This window comes from Colletotrichum aenigma, assembly GCF_013390185.1.
Source record: "Colletotrichum aenigma strain Cg56 chromosome Unknown KSG_Cg56_contig02, whole genome shotgun sequence".
Classification (NCBI taxonomy): domain Eukaryota; kingdom Fungi; phylum Ascomycota; class Sordariomycetes; order Glomerellales; family Glomerellaceae; genus Colletotrichum; species Colletotrichum aenigma.
This window is the reverse complement of record NW_023500908.1, coordinates 4,601,887-4,611,558: the sequence shown is the minus strand read 5'-3', so window position 1 is coordinate 4,611,558 and position 9,672 is coordinate 4,601,887. Positions and strand designations below refer to the sequence as shown.

Here is a 9,672-nt window from a genome sequence, read left to right as displayed (position 1 = left end):
ACGGCCGGCCGTGTGTTCGGAGGTGGATGACAGAGTCCGTGCGAGAGTTAGTTTCTGTGCGGCAGTGGTTGGTTCGGTGTAACTCGAGCCCAGAAGAAAAGGTCAAGATGATGCTTTCGTCAACAACGGAGTAACGGCCGTCAGTCAATATTGTGTGAGAAACGAAAAGCCGTCTGTACATTATTAGAATAAGCACGCCACCTAACCCAAAGCGTCTCTCTTGGTGGAGCAAGAGAAGGGGGAACCTGGCGATGGCTTCCACGATGGCGGGCGATGAATGTCTGCGTACGAACAAGAACAGGATCGTATCCGTACTCTTTCCATGTCGGAGTCGGCCGCCGTTGTTGAGTCCGGTTGCGAGTTGGGGCCAGTTTTCAAGATTGTCTTGGTTGGTTTGCAGAGAATGCGCTGCAAGATGAGGGAAGATTGACGTTGGTTGTTGGCCAAGTGCTCGTCAGCGCCGGGGTGAGGCAAGTCAGAGCAAGGAAGGCGGTGGCGGGATTGCGACGCTGGTGCATGGCCATGCGCACCTACTCACCAACCTACCACACCTACCTTGCACCATAAGGGAAGGTAGGTTGGGTAGGTAGAAAGGTCCTGTTGGCCACACCTCGGTCAGCCCAGTGGGACCCGATTGATCAGGGCCTTGGGAGGCGCCTAGGCAGGCAGGCAGGCATGCCGTAAGAGTTCTTGGACGTTTGGATTGAATGAAACAGTGCAAGTGGAATGGGGGGAGGGGCCCCGAGGAATGAGGGCGATCCTCTCTGGGCTGAAGTGGGTGCGACATTGGCCAGCGGATTGGCAGAAATACTGCGCAAACGAGGGCAAAGTGAGTCGTTCTCGAGGGCGGTCATCTCAGTCACCTGCGGTAGCGTAATGTCGCAATTTACCAGGACTCCGTACCCGTGGATTCGACGCGTGTGTTTTAGATGCCCTGGCCTGGGCTGCCGTGCATCTCAGAGCTGCCCTGAATGGAGCAGGTGTTGCGCTACTCGTTGCCCGTTGCATGCTGCGCAATGCGGCTGCTTATCAGTCGGAGCTGACGAGCCAGACCCCAACGATGGAAGGGAGGCGGATGTGGTCTTGTTACTCATCAACTTATCCATACCTTAAGGTAGGTATCTATTTGAGGTCGCACTGTATTCAGACCCTCCCCGGTCGAGTTTTGTGCCAAGCAAGTAAAATGCCCATTGGACCAAAAGAGAGTGGCTTGAGCGAAGTTCGGGCGCTCGAGTGGGCGCTCGGAGGAAGACTGCCATCTGTCTTGGCGGCGCATGGCGCAGGTGCCACACGGTGCGTTCGCGTAAGTCTTCCGCCGTCTAGCACGATACGTACCTACCTTAGCTGCCTCCCTCTCCCACTCAGTACGCAGCAACTTCTCAAGAAGCGCGGTTTTTTTTTTTTTCTGCCCACGAACCCACGCCCCTCTCAAACTGGATCTTTCCACTGTGCTCGAACACTGAGCTGGCCATTTGTGTGCGTTGTTCGGGTTCTATGACCAAAGTGGACCGTAAATGCAGCAGCAGATGCAGAGGACAGGATCAGGCAATGAGAGAGAGGTACGCAAAGAGAAGGAAAAAAAGACGTCGTATCAAAAGGGCCCTGGGTAAGGTGTACGCAGCCAAGTGGACACCCCAGATCAACGAAGGGTAGGTAATGCAGGCAGGCAGGCATTTATCACTTCCACCCTGAGAAAGTAAAAAAAGAAGTTAAAAAAAAAAAAAAAAAAAAAAAAAAATCAACCTGCCACCCTACCCAAGGACCCAAGGGCAAGGACTGGCGTTGGAACTTGGCACTGGCGCTGGCGGTTCAGGAAGCACAGGGCGTCAGTCAGTTCCAGCTCCTTCAACACGACCCGGTGAAGGTCGCTTGCCTTCCGTGCCCTCCCTCTGGCCTTCTTGCGGCAGAGCATTCGCCCTCATCTTGCCAACTTGGGAAGCTTGAGCACTGGGCACCCGACGCCACAACGCCGCCGTGTAGCTTCACCTCTCTCGGCTGCGGAAACATGGCCCGGAAGCTTTGGTCTGCCATACTCTTTGTGCCGATGTTTCGTTCCAACTTGCCAGTCCCTGCCAGCAATGTGTTTCCCCGAGGACGACGGGGGATGTAGATACAGACGCATGCTATGCTACCTACCTACCTACACCACAACGTCCTGCAAGGTAGATCGGAGGAGGGACGGTTTGATAGTGGACAAGATTCAGACCGAACATGATCGTACTCGTTCAGTCCTGCATCCCAACCTTGCCCGAGCTTGCGTCAGGTCGCTTCCTATCTTCGGCCGCCTATCTACTTAACTCGATGCTATTGCTATCCTTGACGCCGTACATAGACGCCGCCGCTGCGTCTGGCCCTGCATTTGGCTGATGTACAAGCACACACAACAATAACACACAGGCACACATCACCGACTTTAGGCTCCGTGGCTCCCAATTCACAAACAATCAAAACGCCTTCGCTCCACATTTCGTTCCATTTCGCCATTATTGGTGCTGTCGACGTGTCTGTGCCTGTGTTTTTGATTCGGCTGCCGCCCGGGTTGCCGCACCAGACGTACCAGAGTGGCTCTCTGAAGCTCGCTCGTTGCATGCGGACCGACCTCTGTTTCTGAGTCTTTTTGGAGAGCAGGTTCTGGAGGGGCGTTATTCTTTGCGCCGCTCTTCACTCCAATTGAGCCAAAAATCCAGCGAGAGTTGTTGCCTCTTCTCTTCTCTTCATCCCAGAAACCTCGCCGGTCACCGGGGGTCAAGGTTGCACAACACCGATCGACATCCCGTCTGCTCGTTGATACCACCACCCTCTACTCTGTACCGCACAGCCGTCTGGACATTCTGATCTTCCATCTCTCCTCAACGGCCGACGCACCGCCGACGCAACACCACCAACACCATCGGTCTGGACGTACTGCAACTGGCTTTGGCACGACGGACATTGGCTAGACTGATTGGCATCATCTATCCCCCCGATTTGCGCCGCCCATTGTGCCCCTCCCCCTGTTCAGTCCAGTCCAGGACAGCAGTTTCGGAGTCACCGCTCAGAGGGACAGGTTCATTTTTGAGACATTGTTACCGCCTCGACTGTCCGTCCGTACGTACATGCGCCCAGCACCAAGACGTTTGCTAGCTGGATGCTGGCGACGAATAGACCAGAGAAGCCACAGACCAAGACACGCTGCCTCCGATTCTGGGCGTACAATTTCCGTGCAGGCTTTTCCTGCCTCCCTCTCTGCCCATCCTAACATAACCTAACCTAATATTACCACTCCCCTTCTCGAACGGGGGAACCAAGAGAGAAAAAACCAATCTAACGAATCCCTCGCACACTTTCTCACTCCCCTACTCTCCAACTTTCTCCGGCGACAATTCTCTCGGGCAGAAGGAAAGAAAGACAGACAGACAGAGAGAGACGACATTCGCGTTCCCGGCGCCACGATGGACTCCTAGGTCGCCCTACCCATCTGCTACGTATCAGCTCCGCACCGTACAGATTGCACTCTGCAACGAGGCGAACCTACGAACGACAGGCACCAGGCCGCTATCCTAGGTGACAACCTACCGTACCTACCTTGCCGCACAATTCCTCCGACGGCATTTCCTCAGGGTCTGTTGCACCGTGTATCCGCACCGGCCGCACCGCCCCCCCGCGACACTCACCTGGGCAGTGTGCCCAGCCCAGCCCGGCCCTGCCCAGTGCGACACACCCGCCTCCGCACTCCTACTCCCACTTTTACTCGCACCTTCGCCCTCTCGCAGTCGTGGCCTCCTTGCAAAACTGTGAACTCGCGACTCCCACGTCGGACTCGCATTAGAGGGACACAGTGCTGTGGGCCCCCACTCCACCGCCTGGGCTACACCACTTTACCACGAGACGCCCTTTTCCCCACAACATCCCCAGACCGAGCTTTCACCACCACCCCTTTCGTCGCCATCTCCGTCCTTGTCGCCGTCGTCGTCGGCTTCAACTTCCATCCTCGATCATTGCTGCTGGTCAAGGTATGACGACTGCTGGTGCCGCTGTCGGTGCCAGCCCTATACCACACGCCACGGTTATGTCCGCCACCATCGACTTCGAAGAGTTCTTGGAATACGACGAGGAAGGCTTCGGTGCCGCGAACTCGATGCCCAACTTCGACCTCTCCAATCCCAACGCCCTCAAGTTCCTCGAATCACCGCAGTCGCTGCACGACTCCAAGTCTCTCGAGCCCCAGGCCACCCTGCTGGCCAACGGCACTGTCGCCGCTGGATCACCCGACTCCCTCGTCGACTCATTCCGAGACTCGTCCTCCGATTCCGCCTCGTCAAAAAGGACCGGTAGCTCCGCCTCCGGAAAGACGGCCTTAACAGCGGGCGACGTGATGATGACAGATGGAGCCGATATCAAGCCTGACTGGGAGACTGCGGCCTTCGCCGACCGCCCGGAAGACAGCGTCTACCTCTTCGGCGGGAACGCCGACGCGACGCTGCCCGGCCTCGACATGGGCGACGACAGATTCATGGAAGAGTCGTTTGACTTCGAAAGCGCGTCCAGCAGTCCGGACGCTATCAGCGCTGTCAACATGGAATCACCAGAGATGCCCACCATTCACACCAATGGCCCGCAGAAGGCTCCCCCTCCGAGCAGTACCAGAGCCGGAAATCACGCCAAGAGGAATTCCGTGAGTCTTACGCTGAACGGTATCGTGAGATCCGACTAATGTTTCCAGCAATACTCCATTTCACAGCCCATGAACGGACTGAAAATGACCAACTCGAGGGAGTGCTCACCAATGTCTCAGAACTTGATAACGAGCCATGAGGCATCCCCTTCAGCCGCCTTCTTCAACAGCTCACCGTCGCCGCGAGGCGCCGGTCAAGATTTTTCGAATGCCGCCACAATGAACGCTATGAACCCGAACGGATTTTGGCCGACGAAAATGGACCCCGCGCAACAACAAATGTTACACAACATGTCTATACAGTCTCAATTTCACGCACACGATGGTCTACCAGTCATGCCACAACATATGCCGATGTTTACCCAACCCAGCTACGACTTCCTTAACCGTGGGTGTCGGTTGACGATCCACCCAACGCCAACAAAGTCCCGCGTCGAGACTCAGATTCCCATCAAGATGACTCTCTTCCCGCTTCCTCATGGCATCAAGCGCCTCCACCTGCCCACACATACCATTTCGAAGCCAAAGTTACTAGCGAAGCCACCAGTCGAGCGTTCTCAGGACACATTAGAGCTCTACACCATGCTAGTGTGCACTAGTGCCATGGTCAGCGAGGATAACAAGCGCAAGGCCTTCCAGCGCGCCGCAGCCGCCACCCACAGCCCTTCCTTGAACGCCCGATCTGCTAGTGAGGACGATGATGAGGAGAACAAGCCGCAAAACGGAGGCGAAGTTCGCATTTGCAACGGCTGCATCACGCGAGAGAGAAAGCGGGCGGCTCGAAAGAAGATCAAGAAGGTGGAAGAGGAAGAGATGTGGAATCGGGATGAGAACCGGCGCGTGATCGTCTTCAACACCCAGGAAATCAAGGAGTGGCAGACGCCCAACGGCGTCGTATCTGACTCTACCGTAACAGGGCGACCAGAACCGGTAGCTCCTCCTGGAGCGATGCAGGTGGACGCGCCTATGCGCATTGCCTGTTACTGCCGCCACCATGCAGAGAAGCAGGGTTTCCAAGTCATCTTCACCATCAAGGATTGGCAAGACCGCGTTGTCGCCCAAGAAATATCTCAGTCGATCATGATTACCGACGACCACAAGACGCACCCATTGCCGTCATTGCCTCCCGCTGCCTCGACCTCCGAGAACAGCCTCGTGCCGATGATGAACACGCCGCTGGATACCAGCCCACTCAGCTCGGGGGCTGCTCCGTTCCGTCTGTCGCATTCCAGCTCCGATCTTCAAAGTTTGCAGCGTAACGCGCCTCCGGCCCCGGCTCCGTCGTTCCCCGCTGCGAACGCCGTGGCTAAGCAGCCAACCCCCGCACCCTCGACAACGAATGCTCGCTCTTTGTCTCGACCCCCGTCCCCGAGTTTACACGCCGGGCCGATGACAAAGAAGCGCAAGGCCAGCGGATCGAGGGTTCCTGCTCACATGACGATGACTCGCTTGGATACGACCCCGCCGCCATCTCAGATGCCTGTCAATCCAGTGCCACCGGCAGCCTCTGCCTCCACATCGCCGTTCACGCCTAACCTCACCAACTTCCAGACTCCCCCTGATACTGTGTTCCAAAATGGAGCTCCGTCGAACATCCCACAGCCGTTCGCTACCGGTCCACCGACACCCAACAGTAACGACCAGACCTTGTTCTCCAACGCCAACCGATCTGCCAGCATGGAAAATATGGCGATGCCCATGTTCTCGGCCCCTGCATCAGCCCACCAAAGTCGCGCTGCAAGCCCGAGTAGATTGGCAAACGGTGTGAACGCTGTGCAACAAGGTCAATTCAATACCATGCAATATCTTCCCACTGCGGTTGCTCCAGCACGGCCTCAGCCAACCATTCACAAAATCATTCCCAACGAAGGACCCAAGTGTGGTGGCATCGAGGTGACCATTCTTGGCGCGAGCTTCTACCAGGGCTTGGAGGTACTTTTCGGAGACCAGAAGGCCACAACCACCACCTTCTGGGGCGAGTCCTCCTTGGTGTGCCTCTTGCCACCGGCGCCCGTCGCTGGGCCAGTCGTGGTCACTTTCAAACAAAGCCAAGCTCAAGCCGGACAGCCCTTCAGTGCCCTCTCCAAGCAGAATCAAGTATTCAAGTATATCGACGACGACGAGGAGAAGCTCATTCGCACCGCGCTCTCGATTCTGGGCCACAAGATGTCTGGTCAGTTGGTTGACGTCAAGGAGCTTGCTCAACGCATCATTGGTCAAGGAGATTCCAGTTGGGGCGGTCCTGGCCCCTCGGGCAACGGTGGGTTTGGCGGAAACACCTTCAACATGAGCACGGAATCCCAGCTGTTGAAGTTGCTTGAGTTGATCGACCTTGACGACAACCCGAGGATGTCTCGCCTGGATCTTAGGAGAAACACAGGCCACACCATGCTGCATATGGGTTGCGCTCTGGGATACCATCGTTTCGTTGCTGGGTTGCTTGCGCGTGGTTCTAATCCGGACCTACGGGACAAGGGCGGCTTTACTCCCATGCATCTGGCGGCGATGAACGACAACGAATCCATCGTTCGCAAGCTCATGCAGGCCGGCGCTGACCCTACGATCCGTAGTCTTTCGGGACTGCGGCCGGCTGACGTTGCTCAATCACGCAAGGTGGTTGAGCACATCCGTCGCTGCGAGCGTCACATTCGGTCCCGCAGCGGAGGTTCTCTTCACAGCAGAGCCAGTAGTGCCGCTTCGCTGCGGTCTCTATGGGACCCTCTCGGCATGTCCAGCGAGGAAGAATCTGCGGACGACGGTGAGGAGAGCCCCGAATACTCATCTGGCGACTACGAGGACGAAGAAGAGGAGGAGGACTCATGGCTCGACATGCGCCGTCGTTCCAGTGGGCATGCGTTCACCCCTCGTCCAGACCGACAAGCACTGCAACGAGGTCACGATGAGGTTGAGCCAGGTCTCGCATCACCGACCACCGCCATAGCCTCGGCCGTGAGGGATCAATTTGCTGCTCAGATTCAGCAGTTCCAGCAAGCGATGGCACATTTCCCCAACCTGCCTCAAATGCCGGCATTGCCGAGAATGCCCATGTTGCCGGACTACCAGGCGTATCTTCAGCAGAACCCGTTCATGGGTAGAGTTACTTCGCTGATGCCTGGTATGTCAACGTCTAGACCAGGATCGTCAGGCGATGAAAACCCGCGACAAATGGACGGGCGTTGGTGGGATCTGTCAGCCTTCAGAACCACCAACAACAACTCAGCTCCGCCACCGGCATACGACGAGATCTTCCCTCAGGAGGAGCTTGACCGCAAGCAAGCCGCGGCTTTGAATTCTGCCGCTGAGGCTGTTGCGGACAGATCTATCGCTGTCGGAACCCAAATCACTGAGACCGTTGAGATATCGGAGGCTTCATCAAGCACGACGCCAGTGCCGAGTGTGCTCAAGATCGGCCGTAAGAGTGCCATCACCAAAGAGCAGCAACAAAACTTCCTCAGGGCGCGCGAGGCCAAGTTCAAGGGGATGCGCAGCGACAAGAACTTGTGGTTCGTCTGGGTAAGTAAACCAACTCAACATTGATATCCAACACACTCTAACGTCCTTCAGATCCCGCTCCTCACCTGCATACTGGGTGTGATGCTGTACAGCCGATTCCCTCAGTACTTCGCCATGCTTTGGGCCGTCATGCTTCGTTCGGCTGCAAAGTTTGACCAGGTGCCCGACATGGTCAGAAATGTACAGGACCGCGTCGTCGAGGTACTATAAATCATTTTGTCACATTGCAACCGCTTCGCTTTTACGAGAGACACAACAGAGTTCCTCCTTTATTCGCGGTTTCGGATCTACGAGATAGGGAGAACAGGAGTTGGTGCGTCTGGGAAACGAGGAGCAATGTTCTTTCAGTTCCTCTAATGAGCATTGGAGGGGGGAACTTGGTGCGGCCGGGAGTGCCGCACCGTTCGTTCTATGCAGGCGGGAGGTCTCGGATATCGACATCGCACAGCCAACAGCGCGGCTTCTAGGGCAAAAAGCCAGTTTTCTTATCGTTTTCACGGAACCAGTAAGCCTCCTCACTGGGAACATTAGCTGCCATCTTTTCTTGATTTTTCTCCTTTTTTGAGCTCTTCTTCATTCATTGGAGTATCGCGTGGGAAAGCCTCGGTCGACCGTTTTGCTGGGACGGAGAAGTAGATATCCAAGGAGGTCTTGATGACCTTGGTGGATACGGGCTGTATGTAGTATATACACACCGAAGTTACTGACGAGCTGCGTTGTCTTATATAGAGGGCGTAAATGTATGTCGGTATAGGCCGTGGAATAATGTCACACTGGTACATTCAAAGAAATCGTTTCGTTGCCGTGCTCAAACATGCAGGTTTGCTCTGTCAATGAGATGTAGCTATTGCACACACATCCAGACCGGCTATCCAGAATCCTTCAACGACAGGGAGCTTAGATGTGGACGTTTACTGGCCTTGGGGGAAATGCTCACTCGCGGTAGAAGGGTTGGTTGGTTGTGTGTGGTCTTGTGCTGTGAATCGTCCGTCTCGCCCGCGATGCTGAACACGCCTCAAAAGCCTGCAAAGCATATTCATCTACGCCACTCAACAGGAACCAAACTGCTTCATCCTCTCACTACCAATTCAAAGCCTGAGTGAAATATCAATGTCGTCGACGGGGTCAAGTTCATATATATTCAGCCAAGTCATCCATCCCACCCCATACCTCATGACTAGACATGCCACAAACAGAAGGTCTCCCATATCTCTCTTCTCTCGCGCGCGTGCCGCAGCATCTTCCATCTCCTCACAAACACCAACACGTTTCACAAACAAAGACGGCACACGTACACAAAACTCGAAGAGTGTTTTTTCATAACCCCATATACACAAACAACCCCGACATATTCCCCGTCCCATTTCGACACATGCCAGGTCATGTACAGCGAGCGCATCGTCACGGAGGGGGATGAGTAAAAAGACATTTGAAACCCCGACAACCCCCTCCTTCCATACCCGCTCTCTCACTCTACTCCTCTCGGCGTAGGTGGGAAGCTGGTA

The 9,672-nt window shown here is 55.5% G+C and overlaps 1 protein-coding gene across 1 annotated transcript; it reads left to right on the top strand.

The window, feature by feature from the left end:
• Nucleotides 1-3,994: 3,994 nt before the first annotated feature.
• Nucleotides 3,995-8,377, top strand: MGA2 (the record flags this gene model as incomplete). The annotated part of the gene is made up of 3 exons (XM_037318518.1): nucleotides 3,995-4,654; nucleotides 4,703-8,167; nucleotides 8,219-8,377. The coding sequence occupies 3 exons, from the start codon at nucleotides 3,995-3,997 to the stop codon at nucleotides 8,375-8,377; spliced, it is 4,284 nt and encodes a 1,427-aa protein (XP_037182585.1).
• Nucleotides 8,378-9,672: the final 1,295 nt, after the last annotated feature.